The sequence below is a fragment of the Protomyctophum parallelum genome, assembly GCF_964188405.1.
Source record: "Protomyctophum parallelum genome assembly, chromosome: 15".
In the NCBI taxonomy this organism is placed as follows: domain Eukaryota; kingdom Metazoa; phylum Chordata; class Actinopteri; order Myctophiformes; family Myctophidae; genus Protomyctophum; species Protomyctophum parallelum.
In genome coordinates, this window is record NC_139710.1 from 42,683,235 (window position 1) to 42,710,313 (window position 27,079).

At 42.0% G+C, this 27,079-nt stretch overlaps 1 protein-coding gene across 2 annotated transcripts in view; it reads right to left on the reverse strand.

Annotated features, from left to right (window-relative positions):
* The window catches only part of dock5 (dedicator of cytokinesis 5), a 51,405-nt gene extending 26,736 nt beyond the window's left edge, over positions 1-24,669 (reverse strand). For both annotated transcript variants that reach the window (XM_083784245.1, XM_083784244.1), the window contains exons 1-24: positions 24,529-24,669; positions 13,711-13,794; positions 13,199-13,239; positions 12,989-13,044; positions 12,614-12,710; positions 12,313-12,461; positions 12,055-12,190; positions 11,788-11,945; positions 11,479-11,560; positions 10,718-10,847; positions 9,661-9,733; positions 6,410-6,552; positions 6,116-6,241; positions 5,732-5,856; positions 5,369-5,467; positions 5,069-5,141; positions 4,695-4,798; positions 4,246-4,426; positions 3,317-3,414; positions 3,139-3,228; positions 2,772-2,872; positions 2,099-2,233; positions 1,709-1,820; positions 1,446-1,516 (exon numbers count right to left, since the gene is read on the reverse strand). In XM_083784245.1, the coding sequence (XP_083640371.1) occupies positions 1,446-1,516; positions 1,709-1,820; positions 2,099-2,233; positions 2,772-2,872; positions 3,139-3,228; positions 3,317-3,414; positions 4,246-4,426; positions 4,695-4,798; positions 5,069-5,141; positions 5,369-5,467; positions 5,732-5,856; positions 6,116-6,241; positions 6,410-6,552; positions 9,661-9,733; positions 10,718-10,847; positions 11,479-11,560; positions 11,788-11,945; positions 12,055-12,190; positions 12,313-12,461; positions 12,614-12,710; positions 12,989-13,044; positions 13,199-13,239; positions 13,711-13,794; positions 24,529-24,571 (2,507 nt within the window). In that variant the 5' untranslated portion in view covers positions 24,572-24,669. The remainder of the gene's footprint in view (positions 1-1,445; positions 1,517-1,708; positions 1,821-2,098; positions 2,234-2,771; positions 2,873-3,138; positions 3,229-3,316; positions 3,415-4,245; positions 4,427-4,694; positions 4,799-5,068; positions 5,142-5,368; positions 5,468-5,731; positions 5,857-6,115; positions 6,242-6,409; positions 6,553-9,660; positions 9,734-10,717; positions 10,848-11,478; positions 11,561-11,787; positions 11,946-12,054; positions 12,191-12,312; positions 12,462-12,613; positions 12,711-12,988; positions 13,045-13,198; positions 13,240-13,710; positions 13,795-24,528) is intronic.
* Between the last annotated feature and the right edge of the window lie 2,410 nt (positions 24,670-27,079).

The following is a 27,079-nucleotide window of genomic DNA, read 5'->3' on the forward strand; positions in this document are numbered from 1 at the left end:
AAGATTAACTCACAGGTAGCGGAAGAACGCCCTCTACCGTAAACACTGAAAACTCCAAATGTAGATATTCTCAACAGCATCCAGAATATCTTCCTCGCTAGCCGCAGCTGTTGCCAGTATTCAACAACAGGAGAACGGTGTCTAGCTGCTCAGACCAGCTAGGCCAGTGGTTCCCAAACTATTTAGCCCGTGACCCAAAAGAGAAATACAATGTCTTCCAGGGACCCAAACGAGTGAAAATAGCAGATCTACAAGCAGAGCAGATAGCATATTTACAAGCTAACGCATACAAATGTGTCCGCGACCCACACATGGGTCCTGAGCCCCAACCCAGTGTTTGGGAAGCAGTGAGTTAGGCAGCCTCCCTTATCAGGTTGCAGCCAGGCAGGTTAGCCTGCCAGGCTGCCACAGAGGCTCTTTGAGGTAAAAACAGCCACAGTGTTCACAGGAGCAGAGAGAGGAGAGTGAGGACAGTGCTGCCTGTAGGGGCATGTTGCAACTCGAGGCATGAAACCCACGCTGTATGAGTGTCCATCCCTGAGACTTCGCAACCACCAAGAGCACAGTATACTGTATAGGGACTGGCAGAAACACACAGTAGCCAAGTGAGAGGCTATTAGTGTGTAACTACACGAACACTGTGTCAGTTGCGTGGTGGCAGCCAATGCGCTCAGCCTCAAACTTCTAACACTTACACAGTCAAGGGAGTAGGACGTTTGGAACCAACCAATACGGTAGCGCCCACCCAGTCACCAAGGGATTAGCTCACTTTGTTATGCTGTTAAGCTACTGTAGGCATGCAAGTTGGCAGAGAGTAGTCTGCTCGCTTTCTGAGTGAAGCAAGAAGAGCTATTTGAATGACCAGTAACACTGCGACTGCATCAGGCCCTTTTGGCTGACTGATCATGATGTAAGGTAAATGCGCGCACGCACGCACGCACACACACACACACACACACACACACACACACACACACACACACACACACACACACACACACACACACACACACACACACACACACACACACACACACACACACTTGTATTATCCTATAGAGTTTGGGGAAAGGTGCTAAATAAATTGCAATTTACCATAAGCAGTTTCTCTATCGTCATACTTGCATTGAGTTAACCCTAATGTATCTAACTCAGTTCAGTTTCTTTCAACTGGACTTCATTGAGTTAATCGGCTGTTTGGCTAGTAACCGGTCCTTATGGAAAGCATTGCTATTAGCCAGACACAAAGTGGGTCCCTATGTTTGGGCAACATCAATAAACGGGCTTCTGAGGATGACACAGAGAGCATTCCCCATAGTGAGACACTGAAAGAGTTTTGAAAGAGACCACATACTTTGCTGTAGAAGAGTAAATTGAAATTTGCATTGAGCCGTGACAGGCAATTATCATATTTTTCCATTTTTGAAAAACCTGGAGGGAGTTACCTGAGCTCAATGGGATCAAAGACACTCTGAATGTCATTAATGATGCTTGGGAGGTATTTCAGTATCGCCCCCTAAAAAGACAATCAACAGTTCCCATGAGGACATGAAACAAAGTGTTTGCTGGCATCAATTTTGTTAAACATCTACATCCATTTTCTGATCGAACACAGCCAGGAATTAAACAATAAGGCTTTCTTGGCCTAATATAGAGTACCAATTTACTGTGCAAAAATGAAATCAACTAAACTTCTAAAAGACCCTACCTTAATCTTCACTCCCTCATCTAGTGGTCTGTCCATAAGTGTGTTGAAGGAGAGGAAGAGTGTGCGAATGGAGTTGAAGAATGCATCACCGTCCTCACTGTGCCCATAGAACCTAAAAGACAAGCACATGTCGGACATCATGTTATATACGGCAACTGGTGGTGTTCACCAATAAAGTGATTGTTAAGATACATTCAAAAGATGCTTGCTGATAACTTGTGATGGGTTCCTGTGGTGAGGTATCCAGGGAGTTAGTTTGCTACCTTTCTTGTTTACTTCTTAGTATGTATCTTAGTTAATACACCGGTATTGGTAACTACTACACAAGTGTTGATAAGTAATCCCATATAACTTTCTTAAATCACATTGTAACAGCAATGGTCAAGATACCTTAGGTACAGAACCCGGGACTGGACAATGAATCTGAACAGGTACTTGAGGGCCTTGAGTGCTGCATAGAGTCTCTCTGAAAGGGCAGGCTCCTCAGCATGGCCAACATAGTAGTTCAATACCTTGGTCAGCTTCCTGAGAAAGTAGCAGTAGTGGAAAAGGTACTCACATGTATTACTTAAGTAAAAGTACCAAAAGTATAAAGTAATCTTTATGCAGAATGTCCCATAATTTATTTTTAAATATATAAAAATCTACAAGCTCACAATGCGTTGCATCGCAACGTACTGTATAATAATGTATATAGGAATAATGTATATAGAAATGTATATAGGGCTGAAGTGGTCACTGTAAGTTTTGTAATAATCCAAACCTACAAAGTCACTAGTAACTAAAAAGTTTTCAAATAATTGTAGTGTAGTAAAAGTACAATATTTGTCTCTGACATGTAGTGGTGTAGAAGTAAAAGTATTGGAAATACCTCAAAATGGTACTTAGGTACAGTACTTAATTAAGTAAATGTACTTAGTTACTTTACACCATTGGAAAGTAGAGACATCAAGGTATGCCGGTAATTGTGTGTGGGTGGAGTAGATGGGCAAACATGAAAAGTGATACAAATATATAACGGCCTGTGGGGGTGTGTGCCACAGCAGAAAGATGGAATGCTCACATGTAGGCCAAAGTGGCACTGAAGTGCTTGTTAATGTACGTTTCGAGAACCGGGTTAAAGTGCTGGAACTTGATGTCGCCAATCAGTGTGATTATGAACACCTGTTCAAGAAAAGGAACGATAAGTCAGAATCTTAACCCGAGACATACCGTTTGAAATGATAAATGAATCAGCGATAAACCACAGCAACATAAGAGTGGAACACAGGAATAAGAGTTAAGTCAAGAACCAATACATTAATTAAATAAAATAGGCAGGCTTAGGTTCTGACACAAGGCATATGCACTGTGTCCCTGAATACTACTCTAATAAGATATCTAGTAAGATATTACGTAAGTCTTGTCAGACAAGTCAGTGAGAAACTCACCAATGCGTTGAACACCAGGGTATCATAAGTTTCTTTTTCCGAGGTCTCCATCATGATGTTAAAAAGCGCATCTAGGGTGTCCTGAAGAAACTGAGCATAAAACACATGGGCATTTTAAACCTTCTATAAAACAAACATAACGTTATTTGCTGTGCAATCTGCGAAGCACACGTTTCACCTTGACAATCTCTGCTCCCTCAACCTCCATTAGGCGCTGAAGGTTCTGCTCCAAGTTCTCAGGGTGAGATCTCCAGTTTAACAGGCCAAGTAGATCCACTGGAATGCATCATCACACCGGGAAAGATGGGTGTTAATACTTCTCCTCGTTAAAGTTTAAATTACTGCATGAGAATCAAGGTTCGGGGATGCAGCTCATTAAAACCTAATAAAATCCGCATCAATCAACATTAACACGCAAATTATTAATAACATCGATAAGCAAAGTGAATTTCAAGCCACTCTTGGAAGGGAGAGGGGGTCTTGCTATCAATCCTAGACCCTGCTGCGTTGCATTAACAGCATGGACCCTAGCATCCCTTTTCTATGGAAAACATTTATTTTCTATGGCGAAAAAGTAGAGGGCCTATGCCTAGTATAGACCCCTGGGGGTTCTCCGGTCAACAAAGAAATAGAGAATGTTGTGTGACTAAAGATACTACTTTAATTAATGAATAGACACTAAGCCCCACTCCACAATAGTAATTGTCCAATGCTAACTTAGCAACCGTTACTAACCGTAACCGCCATTGACAAGGACACACTCCGATTCATACCAAAGTCAGACATTTGCGACCCCACGCCAGTGTCCAGGCCAATGGGTCATCAATTTTTTTAAATAAAAAACAATGGTGTAATACTGTATGAAACTGTGGTGTAATAGCAATACAATAATGGTCATCATGTGCACATCTACGACACTTCACAGCACACCAATACCAATGTTTTTGTACTTGAATACAAGCTTTATTGTTGTTGCTATGTAGGCTGCATGTGTGCTGTGTGTCTAATAAACATTGACATTTCTTCACTCAGTGAAGCTGTTATGATATCCCATAATGCACTGATTCTCCAAGTTCAGAAAGCACAGAAACGCGACCACTACGTTACCATTCTGAGTGAGTTTGGTGGAGCAGGTGAGTGTGGAGATCTGGAAGCTGTCTTTAGTCACAGGGATCACTCCCGAGTGGTGATACTGCTTCCCCGTCTGTTTCTCTCTCTCCTCCACCTCAGCCCAGGTCCCTGGCAGGGTGAGATATGCCTTTGCATCCTCTGCCTTTTTCACGTCAACCTGAGAAAAAGTCATAAAATAGGAAATTTATCTTGAAACCTACATTGATCGTTGGAGATCTAATTTGATATTTATTGATTGAGTGGGAGATTCATGCATAATCCATGCACAACTGTCAGCTTGTCAAACGTGCCATTTTGTGTGCAGTACTGTACTGTATATAAATAAAGACAATAAACTATCTACTCTAGTCTATTTTAAAGAGCTCAGCCTATTAAAATGTATTCAGTACACAAATGTAATTAGCTAATCTTGCAGGCACAACTACCTTGTAGACGATGAGTTCATGCCTGCCATCTCTCAGTGTGGTCCCATCTCCCTTCATGAGACGGACAAAGGCCATCCCAAAGGGCTTCTCCGATTTGTCCCTGGCTAAAGGGAATACAGGAACATCAGAGGAGAACACAACTGACCACCAACAGGTTTCTGCCAAAGCTAACCACCACTTTAACTACTGTGACATTAATGCTGAAGTCTGGATATGTTGTGATTATGAACCTACTTGACCGTGATATGAGATATAATACGATATATGAATGTTGTAGTTAGGTGTTTTTATTGAAAAATTAAAATAAAAGTGGGGAAAAGAATAAAATCAATGATACTGTGCTGATAAATCTCTCTGATAAATAGGAAACTCACAGTCCTGGGATGATCGGTGCCGAAACATCACCCTCAGGTGACAGCGGCACACATCCTCAATGGGTATTGTCACCTTGCAGAGGCAGGGAAGTTAAGTGGGATTGAGAAAAATGTGGATGATGTTTTTAAATTATTATTATTATGAGAAGCACGTTCTGTACCACTAACTTCCCCCAGACGATTATTACATTACAATACAAATCCATTTGGGGAAGTAATAGGTAAGCTTGAGACATTCTGTGGGGTGCTTCTTGTGTAGAGTATGAAAACACAATGTGTCCGTCCTGGACATAGGCTTACCTTCACCGTTTCATTCCAACATGGCTGCTTCACCTGGTAGTAAATGACAGACTTGTACTCCGAGATCCCGTCATACCCAGCCCCAGGAAATACTGCTTTCTACAAGAGAAGGGAAGGATAACATATTTACACAATATCAAGAATGACAATTTAAAGCAGGGTCCTTTCTTAACAAAGCACAACAAATGTTTATATCAAAGTATGACAATTAGTATGACCCACCGGGTGTACTGTCAGACAGTATGTCACATAAAGATTGAAAGGTTGAAAGAACAAATATACAAACTGTACATGATGTTAAAGTAAAGAGCAGCCTATAGATTAGTGCTTCACTGTCCATCAACACAGGCTCTGGCATCTCACCTCCATAGGATTGCCTTCCTCGTCGTGCACACTCACAATGACCTCAACGTTTTTGGGTGTCTTCTTTTTTCCACGGTCAAACTCTCCTTGCAGCAAAGTCACATAGATATCATTCCTCACAATTCCTGAAGAAGGAGAAAGACTTATAGATAGACTAATCGTATAGATTTATTTATTAAATGCGTTGCAGTGCAATGTGTTGTGATCTCTGCCATTATGTAGATTTCCATTGCATGACACCGCCGAGCAGTATTTAGGTGGGCATACAGAGGCTTTCTTTCAAGGTTACGAGAGTACCCCCAAGATTTATGAACCCTTATTTATATACACACACAACTACAATGCACATCTCCCTTGTCTCTGCAGCAACAACGTTGCACACACCTGGAAGGATAATTTCAGGGAATCCCATCTTCCTGACGATGGCCGTGGTGCGATCCACAAAGTGAGGGTAGTCCTTCCTGACCTGGACAAGATCACCAGGGAGGAGTTTCAAGGTCACAAACAGCCCTGTCAGGGACACGTAAGGAAATTCAATGAGCCAGAAACACAAAGGATATATACTATATGCAGCCTCATGTACAACCATTTATCTTCCCCAAACAAGACACTTCAGGTAGCGAGGCCTTCTGTATTCAGAGGGGACACGGTGTACGGTGTGAACGCCTGTCCTTTTACCCTGGCCTTTGTGATTGACCTCCCGAGTGGCAATCACTTTGTTGAAGACGGCAGCAAGAGGCTCGTTTTCTCCAATGACACGAGACGGGATGAGCGGAGACATGATGAGCTGCCTCTGTCGGATGTAGGTTTCCATGGCGATCCTGTGGAGAGGATGGAACGAGAGAGAGAGAGAGAGAGAGACAGAGAAATCAGCTGTCAACTTGCCTGACGGGTGACAAACAAATGAACGGTTACAGCTGCATTTGCAAGGCAACAGTTGGGAAATCTAGGTCTCTGGAGTCCCGACAAGCCTTGACATTGCTCCCCCGGCCCAACACTGTTTTCACTTTAAGTGAGGACTGTAGAACCTTGTTTTCACTGCCACCGTGGGAGATGTCTGGAGAAGTCAAATGTTTGGAGAGTACTGTGTATAATTGCTCAAAATACCAAGGGCCCTATATTCGCCATATATCCCTAAACTTATTTGCCTTTTTTAAGTGTTGCGCAGCCTAACACACACACGACTGCTGCAGACCTGCGTTTCATGACGTCCCCCCCTCTCAGCCCTCAGCTTCTGCTCTCTACACTGCCCTATCAAAATAAGTGTAGACATTTATAATCACACAATTTTAATATATTCTATACAAATGGATTTGTGGTTGGTTTAACTTCTACATTAAAAGGATGTAGTTTTGGGCACTGAGGGCAGAGTGATTAAGGCACGTATCACATATGGGCTCTGAGGCAGCCTGACAGCGAGTTGCGGGTTCGATTCCCGAGCCCGATGGACCATTGCTGCGTGTGCCTCTCCACGACTCTTTCCCGTTTCCTGTCATTACTTTACCTTATTTGTTTATTTCGACGGGACATTACATATAATTGCAACGTAAATACACCAGATTTAGCAAAGCTTCTAGTTTACATCCGCAGTCCCCACACAAAACATAAAAACAAAACAGGCAGACAGTGAAACACGTTACACTTGTAAACAAAGCCTAAAAACATACATACTGTACAAGAACAATGTACAAAGGTATAAAGTGCATCTACAACACCGTTTTATAGGGCAATACAGATTTTTATAACTAAAGTAACATGTGCATAAAGTGCACTATCGTTTTCAAGAAATACAGGATAGACTATTAGACTATACATGGTCACAGGTTTGGTTGTTGTATAACCATTTTTTTGATTGAATTTATAGGAAATGAAGTACAATCTCATAGAAAAATGTTCTAAAACTAAATATATTTTTCAGGAACAAAGCAATAATGCCTCAGTTTGTATTGTGACTTTTATATTGTCAGATACTTGCATGTATTATCACCACTTTACCCCAATCCAAGTGGAGTTAGGAGGTTTTGCCCATCATTGTAGAACAGCTGACAATGGATCTCTAAGCTGCTCTGCTGCTGCAGGGGAGAGGGCGAAACCAGCTAACTCCACCCCCTCTGGTGGAGTTAGCTGGTTTATTCAGTTTGAGAACTCAATGGAGTTAGCTGGTTTTGTAATACTTTTTGTCAGGTGAAACCACCTGACTAATGAAAGCTCATGAAAACTAGACGACCTGTTCTAGCCCTAGTCATACTGATCCGATTGGCTCCTCTGGCCAATGGGACCCCAAGCAACGGCAAAGCTGCCCTCTGGCCAATGGGAAGGGGAGAGGCAAATATCCCTGGCAGCCACACAGGCTGCAGAAAGAGAGCAACGCAGCAGAGAAGCATGCTCACACTCACAGGGTGACGGGGAAGGAACAAAGAGCTCACCCCAACACAGTGCAGGGGGGAGAACCCAACGGAGACAGTGCACGGAAACAACGGCCACGAGGCTCGAGGTTGTGACAAACAGTCATGTTACTAAAATAATAATCATACTACTGTATATGGGGGGTGGGGGGGGGGGGGTTCACAACGGAGACAGCGGCCGCGAGGCGCTGGGTTGTGACACACAAACATACACGCAATAATCCTGATATGGGGGGGGGGAACACAACGGAGACAGCGCTTCTTTCACCTGACAAATATCACTATGTGATCATTTCTTGTTTAATACTTTTCATTGGTTCAATGTTTTTTTTTTACCAACACAGATGTAAAGGGGGTTCAATAGCGTTGATTTATAAAAAAAGGACTGCGACGATATGCATATCGGCTAACACTAAAAAACTAATTTGGAACCAATCTGGAACCAATCTGGAAGTTTGATAAGGTTTCCTGTGTTACCTCATCTACGTTCTTCTGTACTCATTACAGAAGAAATATGCTACTCTTACCAACTGTCAATTTGTTATATAACAGAAATTAGATGTACTAAGCCAGGACATTTTTTATGTTGATTACAATTAATTGCTGCTAAATTATTGTATTCAAATTTCATCACACTATCATAAAATCTAAATATATTTTAAATAAATAATGAAGATTGAATTAATGGTTTATGATGGTAAATAAAAATGGTAGTGAAAAAAAAATGGATAACATCTTTTTTTTTCTTAAAGCAAACTTTAGATGTCAAGACTCAATGAAAATCTTTTGCTTGTGGTCCAGTGATAAAATATGCCACAACTCCTCACCTGACAAACAGCTGTTAGGAGGGCAGATGGTATGCACAATATATCTTGAAATAAGATACACCGGTAAGTAACTTGCATAAGATCATTGGGTCCTTTGTTTTCTTCCTATACAGTATAGTATATCTTGAAATAAGATATAAGTAACTTGCATAGCATATTTAAAACCTCACAAACATATACTGTGCTAGAGAGCTCACATCATTGTGTCCTTTGTTTTCTTCGTATACAGTAACAGGCACCACATCGCTAAGTACTTTTCCACATGTTTACATAAGCATGAGCAGTCTATGACAATATTGAATCGGTCTTGATTTCGTCGACTAATACTATGACGAAAAAATGGAAACTAAATTAAAACTAAGCTATGACTAAATATATTGACATTTTGGTCAACAAATAAGAACTAGACTAAAATGTTAGGAAGGGACTAGTGGACAAGAGATCCAGTATAGGTAAAAGTCATTATACACTTGGTTGCATGCGGAAAATAGCAAGCTGACCAGTGTGTGTAAAAAAGTGTAAAATCAGGCATCAAGGCCCTCCAAAATACATTTTAGTCGACTAAATCAACTGTCGATTTAGTCGACTAAAACTAGACTAACACTAAAACATTCCAGGTGACTAAAACAAAATTAAAACTATTCAAGAGACTATGACTAAAACTAAAATTTGCTGTCAAAAACACTGAAGGACTCACTGCTGAAATGGGATGAAATGCTGCTTGTCCTCATCGTCTGTTTTCCCATGGGCGATATCTGTTATGTCCATCACTGTGAGGGGAAAACAATAATGCATTTGGAGCACCATGGTACCATCGGCTTTTGTCAGTTGATGGCTGTCAAGGAAGAGCTAATTTGCCTGCTCCAATACAATTCACCTATTAGGTACTACTGCTATTGCTGACAACTACTATTTCTGCAAATGATTTGACTTCCATATCCATAAAATACATATAATATATGTATAGTCAAATCCAGCTGTGTATTTCCATTGCGGTCCTTTATGAACACATTATGTAGTGATGCAAGATGTGAGTGATGTGTGCGTGTGTGCGTGCGTGCGTACAAGTGTGCCTTCCACACTGGAGGTAGGTATGATATTTTATAATTTTATAGTTCTTTCAACAGCAATTAGAGACTGTAGTTTCTGTTCCCTGGGGGTACCCAAATCTGATTTTTTATCTCACTAACCTGTTGCCTAGCACCAGGGGGTGCATACAGCCAAAAAACAGTCAGACTGAAATACCCTGATCCTCTGCTGCAATGGATAATGCTTCTAAATTGTTGATTTCAGCCAGGATTTTTTTTCTGGCAAATTTCTTTCCTGGCTAAGAATAATGGGAGTTGCTTATTTCTTACTACAGCAAAGGAAATTATTTTCTCATCTAGCCCATTAATCTTCTATAAAGAGGGCTGCTAAACTAATTTCCACTGACTCTGTTTCCAAAGCAGCGTTAAGGCATTTTATACATCAGAAAATTAAGCAGGTGTGCCAATGTTATCTAGCACACTGATTCTTTGTCTTTTTGTAGGGTATAAATTCAACCATGAGTCTATAAAAAGTATAGACATCACGGCCACTTTTGTTTTGGTTGGTCGGTCAGTCTGCCTGAGAGCTTGTTGTCACAGCTGCTTGTGTATCTTGTGCGTTATAAACATGACAAAATAAGTCACATCACGCCCACAGACAGACAGACCCTCTTAAAGTAGGCTAGACTCCAGCAGAACCATGTAATAAATAACTATGAATCTTACCAGCAACACCAAATGGTCTTCTTAGGCCTCCAGTGTGTTTTTTGCCTTCTTTGAGCTCCATGCAGCCCACTCTGATGATCTGACACACTAGGAACAGGCGTTGTCTGATGAGGTCACTGCTGCTCAGGTCCTGGATAACGTGAACAACCACAGGTGTGGTGATTTGGGGACCCACAGCACATTCAAGGACAAAATGCAAGGTATTCAACCAACAGGTGCTTAGACAGTATTCAATCACTGTAATGCTTTCAGGCAGTGTGACATTATAGTTTAGTTGTAGCTGTAGAGAGAAGCGGCACCCTGGTACCCCAGAAGTGCTTTGGATCAGTGTGCCATAGCATTATACTGAAAATGAGGAGATTTATGAAAAAAACTGTATTGCTTCTCAAGTTGATTTTGGGTGTTAGTAAAAGTCTTGACATATACCAAATAAACAATTTGATCATTGTTGTCTAAATTAATTTTGTTTAACAGCAAACACATTTGATGATCTACTATTTCCAGGTAGTAAATAGGGGGTTTATCCATTTATCATTCTTGAGTAGTGCTTGGATGTGCCGTCCATACAGAGCAGACAAGAGCAGAAACCTGCTTTGGCCGCATATTGATTCAAATATGCGTCATGAATGTAAGAATTTCAGTGACTAAATGTAATATGTAATATGCCAAAATGCCTTGTGTAATGGATTTCTGGCTGTTGCATTGTATTGTAGCAGATCAGTGAGTGCAGACGTACATTCAGGAGCGTGATAATTGGTTACCGTGAATAGCGCAGGCAGATTGTTGAGTTTCTCAATTTCTTTAGGCATGCCCATACTGTCCCAGCGCACCAGGAAGTTCTCACTGCACGGATTTCAATGACAAGCACAGTTAGGCATCTGCTTTTCTAATACATATTTTAACCTTAAGAAGAGGAAATGCAATATGTGAATAGATTTTTTCTTTTTTTTAAGAATACATTACAAATAAAACTTTAAATCTAAATCTGAAACTAAAGCCAACTAAAACTGTAACTAAACAAATCTCAGATTGATGGTGGAATGGAAGGGTAAAGATGGACACAACCTGACCTGATGAACTCAGAATGGTCAGGGTCATAGAGAGACATGAGCAGCTCTGCGTCCTCTCCAATGTTGCACACGAAGTTCTTCAGGTTCATCAGAAGACTGTAGGTGTGCACAGTACTAAAGAGGGACTGACGCCTCATCTCCAGGTTCTGCAGTCGTGTCTGCAGAAGAACAAAGACACAGGTGTATGGGTATAAATGTTCACATGGACAGACACACCAATGTGTAGGGAGTGAAGTTACAGACGTTATCACTGAAAAACAATCATGCCTTCTCCTCTTGTATCCTGTCTTCAATACTGCGGGATGCGGTCTCATGGGCCCGGAACAGACTGACTGTGCTGGTGCTGTCTTGATCCATCGTGTTCCCCGATTCATCTCGTACAACCAGGTCCAGCCCCAGAATCCTGAGCATCAAAACACAGGCTTATCTGGAGCACCGCAATTCATGTTATTCATTAAAAACTGAGAATTGCAGAAACGGAATGCATTCTGGTGCAGCACAAGAAGAAAGCAATAGGCTTCATACCTGTTTCCATAATCAATCTTCGCGGTGACTTTCTTCTTAAGCTCTACAAGGTCATCCTTGGGGAGTGTGCCTGACACTATCTGAGATCGATACTCAATGAGACTATATGCCATCTGCTGAACAACCCTGAACTGCGTAGTCTTGTTGGTCTGTCAGATAAACAGGCCACATGCTATGCATTAACAAACCACCATCACAGAGAAGAGCCCTGGTATCAAAGTAGAAAACATCAAGGGCGTGCATATGATGAAAGTAGCAGAAAATTTGGGGTAGTGGGGAAATAGAGATAATCTGCACATACCACATAGAGGTTGTGCCATATCTGTGCCCATTCCCTCAGGGTGGCCCCCAGCTCCTGCACCAGGGGTAAATCTGCCGGGATAATTATTTCCTGCTGGCTACCGGCCAGAAAGAGAATAATACGATATTGGAAAAGTGGTCCATCATTCACAAATCACGTCATATCATTAGGATAGACACATTTCTATTCTATACATGATAAATAGTTGATCGTTTTCCCTTCTAAAAGCCAACAAAAGCATTACTGAGGGAGGCCTTGCTGATTATAATTACAAGCGCAGCATAATGTTATTGCCAAAGTGACGAGGTGGAGCGGAGCAAACGCAAAGTGGATTATCATCACAGTGTCGTGTTATTTAGTGATCACTGAGCTCACCCGATTCCCTCAACTCTCGCCTCTTTCAGGTGGATGTAGGAACCTGGGAAAATACCCTGAGGACAGATGGAATGTACAGTATTCAGAAACAAAAAGGAAATCTAGATAACAATGCTCATTTTGTTATGAGACCACATTAAAATCCTCTGTTCGTTTGGTTAAATTAACACTTTTGATAACACTTTGTTTCACTGATAATGGCCTCCATACCTTCTGCGATTTGTCCCGTAGCGTGTATCCTCTGTACCACCCTGAGGAGAAATGGAGAAGTTTGATAGGTTGACAGCTTGACAGCGATATATTAACATTACAGCAACAGGGAAGGGGTAAATGAGAGAGATGCAGACACATTTTATGTAATGCTTAAAGGAGTAGTTCACCCCAAATGAAAACAAAAACATTCCATTCCTGAGCCAATAATCAGTCAATAGGAGACTCAGTAGGAGACTCTTTGAGTACTCATGGTCATAAAAGTATTGGGTTAGAAATGCGACAAAAACAAAAGTCTCAGTCAATTCAAAGAGTCATGGGGTATCTAATTGATAGCATCTTTGGGTACTTAGAAGCGCTATACAAATTAGAGATATTATTATTATTATATACTACTCCTTTAATAGATTCATCACACCGCTGGTTGGCTCGCCATAATCTTCTGTGTCAGTTCGCTGGTGTAAGGAACGAAGGGATATGTTGGGGCCTGTTAACAGCACATGCTTGCTCACCTTCAAATGTCTCAAGTATGTGCACAGTGTCTCCCACTTGTAGACACAGCTCCTGCTGGCCTCTGGGATCATAATTGTAGATTGCTATGGGAGAAAGAAAAAGCATGAATGTCTTATTATGTAAACAACATACGAAGAGATTGCTAAAAGAAAGGCCTCGGGTGACAGCAAATGAAAGCAAATGAACCAATGAATGGCTTTAGAATTCCAATACCCCAGTTGGAAGGAGTTCAGAGAAGAGGGGATTTGCTTGTCCCGATTGCAATTAGGCTAGATTGCTTTATATGTGCATGAGATGATGCTGCGTCTTGCCATCTTCTGACAGTACTGTATTTTGCCTGCTGCTTTCTCCCACTACAGTCTTATAATCAACCAGTGTTACAGTTTTTATGCCTCCGCTGGCGAAAGCCATGGCATTATATTTCCAGGCTGTACATCTGCCCCAGCCTCGTGAACGTGATATATCAGGACGCTTTTAGGGACTTTCTTCACATTTTTCAGAAACATCCACTTGGACTCGAGGATAGACATATACCGGTATGCAGCGAGCTGTGCACTTGCACTACATAATTTATATTGTAACTGGAGAGCCTACTTCACCCATACAATAATTAGTGGTGGGTTCAATTAATCGATATGGCAATATATCGATATACTCCGGACGATAATGTGAATCGATAGAGACTGCTATATCAATTGTGTGGGCGATGCAGTTTTGACATATAAACACATGGTGTAGGTGCACTTCACAGTAAAGCCACAAGGTGGCTTTTATTTTAATTTAAAGATCTCTGTGGGTCTGAAATTGTTTTATTGTATTTAATTTGCGCAATACTTAAAGGCTCTACAATAACCACATTTTGGTTATTGTATTGGGGGGGGGGGGGGCGTAGTCAGTCAGTATTTTAGCCATGACGTGAGCGCCCCCTCCAGAGATACTTCCGGGTCCTACTTTTGTGTCCCCATAGAGTTATACTGTGACGCTACGTCAGACTAAATCTGAGACGAAAACAACCACGAAAGTCTAATTTTACCGCTTTCCTCGCAACAACAAAGCTTCTGCTCTCCCAAATTTGGCTGTGACAGACCGTCTGCCCCACACTGGTTACTATCGCCATTTTATTTAATTGTGTCAACTAAATCTTCATTAATGCAAACTAGATTCAACATACTCAAGCCTGCACACATTCAAAATATGCCCCCGAAATATTGTACTGAGCAAATGCCTGGACTGTTACCACCTTCAATAATAATGATAATAATAGTCTTTATTGTCTCCACATCTTTTTCTTTTTGTCATGGACACTTGTACAAAACATTAATAATTCTACTCGAGTTGGAAGCATCTATCTTCATCAATCTTCAAAACTTGTCATGAAAATGTGGTCTCACTTCCTTTCTGGACTACAAGTCACACCTCCACGTAGCCTCCCCCCTCTCCACAAGGAGGGGCAGTGCACCAAAGCATTATAGTCATTGTAGGAATTCAGCTATCCAGTCAAACCCTAGTCAAACACACAGACTTGAATTATTCTGGCCATAGGGTGCAAATTTCAAATTGTGCTACTGTTATGTACTACAAATACTATTAACATTGAATAACTGCAGTTTCTCCCAGCTGTGAAATGTCCCTTTAACATTAGCGTTTTATCGCCGTCAGCTGGATATGTGCTTCATATCCATATGAGTCAAACCGCATGGCTGGGACCATTTATTTATTTTTGGAACATAGTTCGATTGACGCAATATAAAAAAGGTCTATGGGAATTCACAATAGGGGGAAAAAGCGAGACCCAGGATCATGCGTAGATTATGTCAGAATTTGGTGCTCTAGTCTATTGTGGACAGCAGTTGCACCCATATGGTATGCATATGCACCCTAACCACTTGCCTATCAGGATGCCACTAGGTAATTCCAGTTTCTGTATGTTGTGGTGCTTTTTATCCGTTTTATAGTAAACCCCGTTTGAAAATTAAATCTTGCTTACAGCCCAATCATTCTTGAAACCAATAAGACTGTGTTGTGATGCCTTTTGAATAAGTAGTGAAGATAAGATGGGCCTAGTGATATTAGAAGAGGACAACCTTGAATCAGATGATCAGAGAAAAAATAGATATGATGAATCACCCTGCCTTTATCGCAGAAGCCTGCATTTGCAATTGTAAAGGCCCTTTACAGTTGATTTATGTCTTTGTTTTATTCTACTTAATTAGCAGCACATTCTGTGTGCAAGCGTGTGTGAGTTGAAGCTTCTACGGTTTCCTTTTAATGACTGTCGATTGGAATTACTGACGCCCTGAGGCTGAGGCTATAGCTCTGCAGTATTGTGAATGGCCACTGTTGGATCTGGTAGTTTACTAGCCTGTTACAACATAAACTAAAACAGAAGTCCAGATTCAAGAACAGCTGACATCATATCCCTTTTTAATTTTATTTGATATCGGCCTCTGGTCAGTGGTTAAACTCAACAGGGCTCCGCGATGATGACAACAGGGTGAACCAGAAGTTCTGCCCTACTCTACACTTGCCCTCAGTTTACAAACTCAAGATAATTCCTGGGGGCAGCTCTAGCTCAGCTATTCTAAGTTTCCAAAGGACATGTGTGGGAGGAATCATGCACACAGCACATAATGTGTCCACTGCCCAGCCTCACACCCTCCTAGGAGCACATAATGTGTCTACTGCCCAGCCTCACACCCTCCTCCACCGTACTACTGCCCAGTGCCCAGCCTCACACCCTCCTCCACCGAACTACTGCCCAGTGCCCAGCCTCACACCCTCCTCCACCGTACTACAGCCCAGTGCCCAGCCTCACACCCTCCTCCACCGTACTACTGCCCAGTGCCCAGCCTCACACCCTCCTCCACCGTACTACTGCCCAGTGCCCAGCCTCACACCCTCCTCCACCGTACTACTGCCCAGTGCCCAGCCTCACACCCTCCTCCACCGTACTACTGCCTAGTGCCCAGCCTCACACCCTCCTCCACCGTACTACTGCCCAGCCTCACACCCTCCTCCACCGTACTACTGCCCAGCCTCACACCCTCCTCCACCGTACTACTGCCCAGCCTCACACCCTCCTCCACCATACTACTGCCCAGCCTCACACCCTTCTCCACCGAACTACTGCCCAGCCTCACACCCTCCTCCACCGTACTACTGCCCAGCCTCACACCCTCCTCCACCGTACTACTGCCCAGCCTCACACCCTCCTCCACCGTACTACTGCCCAGCCTCACACCCTCCTCCACCGTACTACTGCCCAGTGCCCAGCCTCACACCCTCCTCCACCGTACTACTGCCCAGTGCCCAGCCTCACACCCTCCTCCACCGTACTACTGCCCAGCCTCACACCCTCCTCCACCGTACTACTGCCCAGCCTCACACCCTCCTCCACCGTACTACTGCCCAGCCTCACACCCTCCTCCACCGTACTACTGCCCAGCCTCACACCCTCCTCCACCGTACTACTGCCCAGCCTCACACCCTCCTCCACCGTACTACAGCCCAGCCTCACACCCTTCTCCAAGTACTGCAACCTCTTTTGCCTGTTCAGCATAGGTCTATGCTTGCACAACATGCATGTCGTCTCCATCCAAAACTAAAGAAAGAAAACTAGAAAAAGTGCCCCTCGGGGCACAGGTCTCCACAAGGATAATAGCATTTAGGTTTGGAAAAAATTTGCCTCATGGTGGCGCTATAACAGGCAGATGAGGAAAATGCAGGGCAAATATTTTTCCTCGTCTCTAGGGAGCGAGCATACAAAGTTGTCCATAGATCGGTGCAGGTATACAGTAGGTGAAAACATGAATTGGCCTGTTATAGCACCACCATGAGGCTGATGTGTTTTTTTAGTGGCATTTGTTCCTCTGCCTAGTGGGAATGTGCGTGCATAATTTTAGGGAAATCACACGCTGTGTTTATGATTTGAGGCATTTTGTTCAAAACGGACAAATCCTGCAGACTTTGGAAGGCAATCTTAGGCAATGGGGATGGAATATGGGGAAGCAGACAGGGCCATGTTGATCACATGACTATGGAGATAGTGTATACCGATTTGCGAGATGTATGAATGAAATGTGGATGAGTAATTACAGAAATTTGCTAAAATCGGCCTCATGGTGGCGTTATACGTTTAACAGGCCATTGTGGGAGTATTGGGGCAGAGGTTAGTCGTTGGCATCCAGGGAGTGTGTGTGCAGTATTATATGATGAAATCATCATATAAAACAGTTAATATTTGCGTGTGTGTTTGTGTGTGTGTTAGGTTGCGCACAGGTGGTGAAAAACAACCATGCTGTTTTCGTGCTCAGACACACCCAGCCACCCAGCCACCCACACACAGAGCTCCGTAAAGGAGTGATTGCACCACTCAAAAAAACCTGCAGACACGCACAACTTCCACTTATAAAAAATGGATATAGTGACAATAGCAGATCTACCAGTAAGACGCCTGAGGGCGAGAAGACTGGGTGACAGCAGACTGCTGGGCGGCGCTGGAGCTTTGTGTCTTGAGTGTACAAGGTTTGATGAGGGCCCAGGTAGGACCGCCCCTTAATTTTCGGGCCTGCACTAATAACTTTGGGGCAGGCCCGTAAATGGACAGGTATCAAAAAGTCAAAGTCATACAATTTGTCACACACATTACCGCAGTGAAATTTGTTCTCCGTATTTGACCCATCTCTTGGAGTGGTGAGCCGCAGCCAAGGAGTGGTGAGCTGCAGCCGTGCCACGCTCAGGGAATCATTTGATTAGTTGATTTGACCCCCCAATCCTTGTGACATCACGTGATGTCACAAGGTATGACCAAATATGGGGCGTGACTGACTGACGGGAAATGCACGAACAAGCTCACAACGCATCACATCGTGACACGTTATGAGCTCGTACTAGATGGCTATGTTTGCGTGACGCGCTTGTACGACAAAGTAGAAGATACATTTATGAAAAACCAATGAAGATACAAGGTTTCTGCCCGACAGCGACTATATACAAGCTCTCATGTATGTACACATACAGTAAAGTACATTTTGCAATCTGCATGCGCACGCAGACACACACACACACACACACACACACACACACACACACAAACAATGGCATTGCAACACGAGAGAAACCTTTTGCAAACAACACTGTAGCTCAGTTCTTTGTCATTACAGAGACTACAGACACATACTCATACTACTCAAAGCAAGATACAGCAGCTATGAGCAGGAGCTGTGCCCTGACTTGCATGGTGATAATCCTTGTTGCTAGAGGCTAGGGCTTTCAAAGCACGCTTCAACTGGCTCAGCTCATCACACTTCTCAGTCTGAATACCAAAACACCACAAATAATGAATGTGACCACTACTTCTGTCCCCCATCATTTATCCCCCGTTGATGCCATGTCTTGCCTTCTTAAACTCACATGAATGAATAGACTAATGTAATAATGCCCAATTCTCAACTAAATTGTCTTAAACATTAGTAAAACGGTTTAGTTGGGGACTTACATTTCATAATTTGTGTCTGTGTTGAACCCTAGCATCCCTATTTTGGAGGGAACATTGACTGAAAATAGCTGATCTACAAGTCCTAAAGGCCTCACAATGAAATGAGCTGTGAGCTTGTAGATCTGCTATTTTTGAGATTTGGTATAGCGGGGGGGGGGGGGGGGGGGGGGAGAGTAAGTGGATGAAGTACAGAGCCAACTAAGGTGAAGTTTACCAAGTATTGATGGTTCAAATGGTCAAAATACACTGGAAGCCCATGTCTTCTATAAGCATATTTATCGTCTGTGCTTTGATTAATTTAAACATGTCCATGCCATTGTGTCCTGATCTCTAACTGGGCAAAGAGCAGGGTCAGGCCATTCAAAAGTAAAACAATGATATAAAACTATTTTGAATAGGTTTGTGCACATCATAACCTCCTTAAAAACAACATTCACCATTTTCATTCTCTTATGAAGCCTCACACAAAGCTCCTAAAAATACCTACTAAAGAAATGGCATCTGCCTCTCTGGCCATGCCGCAAAAGAACATGGTGGTGTTCATTCACCAACTTGACACAGTGTGCAGGCCAGGCAACAGCAGGGCGATATGCCAATCTATCCATTCAAGCATGATGTGATGCTCCACTAAGGACAGTAGACTCATAGAAGCACAGCTCAGTGGCGCAACAGCAAATCTATGACACACCATTTCCAACATTAACTTGTTGAACACCAGAGAAATGTTAGGGGCCCAGGGCTTTTCTTATAGGAATCCAATAAAACTTTTCTTCTAGCCGGTCCAAGTGCAGTGTCATCATTAAATGTTGGTACGGTCAGACTCAGCAGGATTTAGAATGTGCCATCACTGAACTGAACTGGATGAATAATATCTGGAGGTCTTAGCAGACACGACACAACAGAAATCCAGGTACACAACAATGCACCTAACACCCGTCGCTGCCTGTACAGAACACAAAAGATTAGAGATAACCCAAGGTTTTTTTCTTTTTCTTTCTTTTTAACTGGGGTAAAAGGGGCATTTCTTTGCAAGAAAGCAGCGTTTCTTCAAAATGTGGGCATTTCACCTTTTTGATGATTGGTTTGTTTGCTATCGCTTCCCAAGTTCCCATGCTCTGGACTGAGGGTTGGCCAGAGATTCCAATATGGCAGGCAGAGTGCTGTAAAGTTAGTAGTTGCACAGGCACTATGCTCACTGAGCAAGGAGTGAAATCTGGATGGGAGCTGTATTTTTGCGCTCACGTGATTTCCTGGTTCCTGGTGTCAATGAGGCCTGCCTTCTAACCGGAAAGCAAAAGAACATGGGGGTGTGGATCACCTAAACACAGGCCCGTCTTGAGCTGATAGGTAGAACAGGCAGGCAGATCACGACATTACACAAGCTTCCGTTATTAGTTATAGTAGTATATTATAATATATAGTAGTTATTTAGTTCATATTTTAACGCGATTTCCTCGTATGAATGGAAACGCCAAAGTGATTTCCTGATTTTCTCGTATGAATGGAAGTTGGACCGGCCTATGGAAACGCCAAAGTGATTTCTTAGGTTTAACATCCTCTTAACAAAAATAAATTGAAAAAACAGACAGACGCATAGGCCTATAAATAGAATAACTATAATACATGTTAAAAACGGAAGTTTGTGTAATGTCACAATCTGCCTGCCTGGCTCTTAACAGCGCTGCCTGTCAGCCTGTCACTCAAGACGGCCGTGGGCCTGTGTTTAGGCGCAAGGGCCACGGCTCCATGTTCTTTTGCGGTCCGGTTAGAAAGCAGGCGTCAATGAGACTCAAACAGTGACTCATAGATTAGCGAAGAGCACCATCTAGCGTGAAAACTAAAAACACACGACCACGACGTGTTGGCAGTGTGGGCTTCTGGAAAAAGAAAATGTTGTTACGTACTTGGCACGCGATTATCTATGGGCTTTAATAGGTAAGTGGAACGATCTCACATTTATTATCATTACGTTTGGGGAAACATTTCATGTCCACTCAGGTAACTTTTAAGGTGGACTAGGCTGCTGGCAGCTCAGACACACTTTCACTCCGATACTGATACTCTCTCTCTCTCTCTCTCAGAGTGAGAATGGATATTGTGTTGAGACCAGCAGGAATCTGAAACAGTTTACATTAAACCAAGTTGACAACACACATGTAGTGTACTAGCAAAATAAACATCAGATAGTCTACAAAAAAAAAAGTAAAATACTACACAATTTCTAATAATACATTTACCCACTCTATTTTGTATTTCCAAGGCTCAGGCCTTATAGAGGGTATGCGCGTGACATCATCATATCTGGAAGTTATGCGGGAACACTTACTGAATGGCAAAAAAACTACTTTCTGGCCTTGACAGCCCATACATCCAAAGTTCCAAACAGAAAAGTCCTATTTGATTGTATTAAATTACGTTAAACAATGTTTAACTCACTTTTCCACTCACATTGCCACTCAATTTGCCACTTGTTTTACCATTCCCTTTATGCATGCGCATACCCTCTTTACCTCACTAGTATATACCGTATATCTACAAGTTAGAAAGCAAAGGAATTACTGTACAGAAGAGAGACACTAAGCCTTTGCATTAAGTTTTTTCCAAGAAGGATTACAGGCATCTGTAAGTAGGTTTTCATCACATTACAAGTAAATTATCATCACTGAAATTATACTGTCTGCTATATAATATTGTAAATACACAGTAAATAATACAGTGTGTGAAAATCCTCTGGAGTTATAACACGCAATATGTAGAGTTCCTCTGTCTGTAAAAAGTGTTTCATTCAGTGTGCTCAGAAATGGTGGGGTCAAAGATCAACAGCATTATACTGCCCTACTATAAACCCACTCCTTCCAGTGTATGCATATGCTAAGCTAATGCCATGGCCAGTATTTCAGTTACATGTATTTGAAATGTATTCCATTAGTTATTATTTATGACTGAGTATTTTGCCATTTGTATTACTGCCCTGAGGAAATGCCCATGTAATTTGTAGGATACTTTGCAGACTTACTTTACAGTATTTCAATTTAGTTGCCATTCCAGCAAGTTATGCAAAGAAAAACAGCTAGTAACATACTGGCACTGTAGTGAAAATACAGCTAATGTTGGTCATTTCAATGGCAGAACCAGTCCACGGAACTAAATTGGAAGTCTGTGTTGCACATAAAGCATGTTCCCCCGGTGAAGCTCTTCTTATGAAATGTACCCAGTTCACATCACCTGACAAGAGTTTGTCATCCAGCTAAGTACATTGAGCACAGGCATCAGTGACGTGAATCTAGGCAGTGCAGAGGATGACTGCACCTGCAGGGGACCCAAAGGATGGGGGCCTGCTTATCACACCAATTGCAGTGTTCTATTTCACAACATACATTAATTGTCATAATATAACCTTCACTTTCATTATTATAAGTGGGCATGTCAAAATCAAATCTTAGTGGCCCCATCTATGGTAATCAATATCCTAATATAAATGCACCACGTCTCTGTGTGTACATGTGTACGTAGTACGTATGTGTGTCACTGTGCATTACGTCTGTAATCCACAAAACTCGAGAACCGTTCGCCCCACCGACTTCAATTTTGAGACACGCATTCCACACCATGCACCACCAGTGTCCGGTGTCATCCATATATGGAGCTGGCCTGTTCTGACATCTGCACAAATACGTTTGCGTTTACACAAATACTCAAAATTGTCCATTCATTGTCAATGGCATTTCATGTTTGTGTTAGGACAAAAGCTGGACATAGGCCCTGCTGTGTTGAGTGTACTGTTAAGTAACAGTAATTTTGTAATAAGATATTTTAGGCCATCCCTGACCCTGATCCAACCATGGATGGATAGTGGATACACATTACACATACAGTATTGTAGTTTAGTACAATTTAGCTTGAAACTTTTCTGAGATATATTGTAATGTTTCAAGTTGTGCCAACAAACACTTCACTAGCCAGTTTATCAACATACACAATATTACATCGTCCGAAGGAAAACACAAAACAAGAAGTATGCATATTATATTCTTTATCTGCTGATTCCAGTTCTTCACTTCGGCTACTGATACTTAATTTGTCGCCGTGAAGAGAATCCAGGGAAGCCATTCAGTTATATGACAGTGTAACCATTATAACTGGGTTTATTCTCTCAGTTTCCATATTAACGAGGCAGAGCATGTGTATTCATTGATATGATCAGAAACCTTGTAACCTCGAGTGATGTCTCATTTATAGATATGCTCTGAGCCTTGCAAATCCCAAATGAAAATATCACACCCAGTACAAGGCAAGTCTAGTACACAGAGTCAAATTGATCAATGTATGAGACACATGGCAAGAGCATCTACTCTACACAGTCAAACAGAATGAAGTGAGCAACAGTGCTGAAGGTGTTTGGCTCTACAAGGATTAAGAGAGAAAATTCCTCAACATCGGTTTCTAAAAAGATCATGCTATATTAACCAAGAGGGAGGGTCTTTGTGCCATGGAGTTCTCTAAACCTGACTGGAATTTCTGCAAAGAAATGTGTGCTTTACTCTAGAGTAGACTATAGTGGCAACTGAATACTTCCCTTTCAAAATAAAAAGCAGTAATGTGATCCAGGACAGGTTAGTAGCCAGTAAGTTAGTTAGGGCCTGTGCTCTATTCAGGCCTTTCGTTGTGTTTATCTTAAAGTTGCTAATACATGTTATATCAATCAACGTTTCAACTGCATTCACTATTAGCCCTTAACACTCAACGCGCACTGTTCACTAACGTTGGTGTCATCACAAGTTGAAGTTCCCCACTTCCTGTAACAACAGTAACACTGATTTACCTTGAGGGCGTGGAGGCATACCTGATAGTACGCACGCACGCGCGCACGCACACACACGAACACGATCGTGGGTTAGTGCCGTGGCAACCCTGGCTTACAACTACACAAAGTACCGTACAATTAAACAACCATGTTGTAATGAAACAATCTTTTTAGTTGTATTGGTGTGACGAAAGCCATAAGTTAAACAGACAAAGCTTCCAATCAATCAACAGCTAACTTTAAACATTTCATAACTTGAACTGGTAAGACTGCAATTCAGAGCGCCAGTGTGTCCAAACGCGTTATATTGCATTCGTCGCATATATGTTTGCTGCATGGGGTTCTTCCCCAAATCGCAACAAAAATGACAACAAGCGCGTCTCCAGAGGTTCCAGAGCCGCTTTCAAGTTTCACAGACAGGACTGGAGTCAAAGGCAGCCAAGTTGCAGCAGAGCAAAGAAAACAAACCCACGTCGGAGTTTCAATAACATCTAGTAATCTAGTTTAGAAACTTACCAACGCCATATTTCTCTTTTTTAGTTGGGATCCAACGGGTCATTACGGGGGAAGTAAAGGCGAATAAATAAATAAATACATAAAAAAATAGCTGAACTGGGAGAGTGGCACACTTTTCTCGCCCCGAATTCTAGAGTTCCGCCATCATGACTTCAAAGGGGGAGGGGAGAGAGGGGGAAACTGTGCGTGAACGCCAAAGGGATTGGCGTAGAAAGGTATGACAGACAAGTTACAAGTAGACCTCGGTGAGAAGAAATTATGAATCGAAATCATCAGATAAAATGGATAAATTTAATTTGTGTAATTATATACATAATGTTAATATGGCTATTATTTATCAACATTTAGCTATTTGATTCGACTACTGATTTATGTTCTGAGTTTGATTGATTCATTGATTAACTATTTATTAACAGATTGGAGAATTACAGTAGGCCTACATTTCCAGCACAACTCAATACAAAACTGTTAACTGTGGACGACACCATAAAACATTACACTTGTTTACAACAGGGTCTACCATACATGTCCAATTCATGATCATAACATTTAGACTTAGAGACTTAGGCGGCGAGTTAGGCCTACAGATATACACTAGTATAGTAGTAGTAAGTAGCCTTAAGGTTGAGCCACTACTATAAAGCCAAAAACAGGAAATAATCATGGGTAAAATGGGGAAACTAGATAAAGTGCCCCTCGGCACAGGTCTATACCATTCTCTAAGGTTTATACCAGGGCAGGTCAGGTTGTGGCCTCCTGGTGGCGCTATAATAGGCCAATGTGAAAAGGGTGCCATTCTTCTTGGCAATTGGATGATTTGAGGCATGTTCCAAAAATCCACATGTTGGTGGCGCTATAACAGGCCAATGTGAAAAGGGTGGGATATATTCCTCAGCCTAGTAGGAAAGTCCGTGAAATGTTTCCAGTCTATGAATGTTTCACGTAAATTGCACGCTGCGTTCATGATTTGAGGCTTTTTGTTCAAAAGGAGCCAATCCTGCAAACTTTGAAAGACAATGTAGGCTATGGGTGTGGACTTTGTTGGAAGTTATATCATTAAGGAAGTATTTAGACAGGTACATGGGTATCTTGGTGGTGTATCAAATCTTGTGGACCAGACCCATTGCAAGATGCTGTACTCTGTAGTCAACCCTAAGCCATTCCAGCCTATCAAAGTGGGCAGGGGTGAGGTGGGTTGGGGGAGTGAGGCCAAGTAGTAGCCTGACCAGTTTGTTTTGAGAAGTCTGGAGCCTTGTTTTAAGGGCCTTTGAGGTGCTATATATATATATATATATATATATATATATATATATATATAGTTTTTTTGTTTTTTTCCTCTCCATGAAATTATTACTGGGGAAATGTGTTTTGGGGTTTTTTGGAAATAGAAGACTAATAATTAAAAACAAGATGTTGGAAGGAAACAAAAAATAAAGGGACAATTTAAAATTGGTCCACGACCAACTGACCCAGTGTTTGGGAACCAGTAGCCTACTCACTATATTATATATGTCATTAAATGTTCTGATGAATTGAAAATGGAGGACCCCAAAGAAACAAGCCATAGTGCTTTCTTGGATTTTTTTAATCCTTTTAGCAGACCTTGTATTGTACTGTGCTTTGTTGTGCTTATTTTACAAACGTTTTCAATCAATCAATCAAACAATCAATCAAGCAAGCAAGCAATTTTGCCCAGGTCCCAAACAGCTGTTTGGGACCTGGTATCCCACTTTTGTTTTCCCATCATGTTGCTGCTGGTGCCACTGCCAATGGTCAGCCAAATGGTGCTGTCAGTAATGTTCATGTCATACCTGTGTTACTCACTCCCTCTAACAGCTTGATACAGTATCTGTTCTTTATTTGTGTTGTATCAGCAATGGGGCTGCTTGACGGCAAAGCTTGTATAGAATTCATAAAGGCACATTGTTGGTGATTAGTCACATAGAAAGACACTGTAGACAATGTATTTCTATGGATCAAGAGATGCGGCTGCCACAGTCACTCAGGACTGGAGCCACTTATTTAACATGAATGAGATTACTTTTAATAGGCCATGAAAACACAGTGCTAGACACTACACTACCTGTGGAAAGATACAGGGATAATGATGCAGATTAAATCATCCTGCTGTGTGATCTCTTGTAGCCTATTTATGTTGTCATACTTGATCTAAGGTGGTTTTGCACTGGAACCTCATCTGGGCATTGATCATGAAGAAATACAATATCCATCTGAAACCTCTCGTCAACAACTCACATTCCCCTTTTGGCTCTGAATCCAAACATTAATGTCCACTCCTGTCAGTGTAGTCAGGTCAGACTCAGCAGGATACTAATTACAGGCATGTGCACAGTATAAAGGCTTTTAAATAGACCCCTAAGGCGTAAGGCCTAAGGGTCCACTACTATGTGTGGTTTATTGTGTTTTAGCAGTTGCAACATAATGCAAGGATTGCATTCTGATGTGAATTAAGAATACAACATTGCCACCATCTGACAGTTTTGTGCTATTACATTTAGGGTGTAAATAGTGTACCGGTATGTATGTGTGT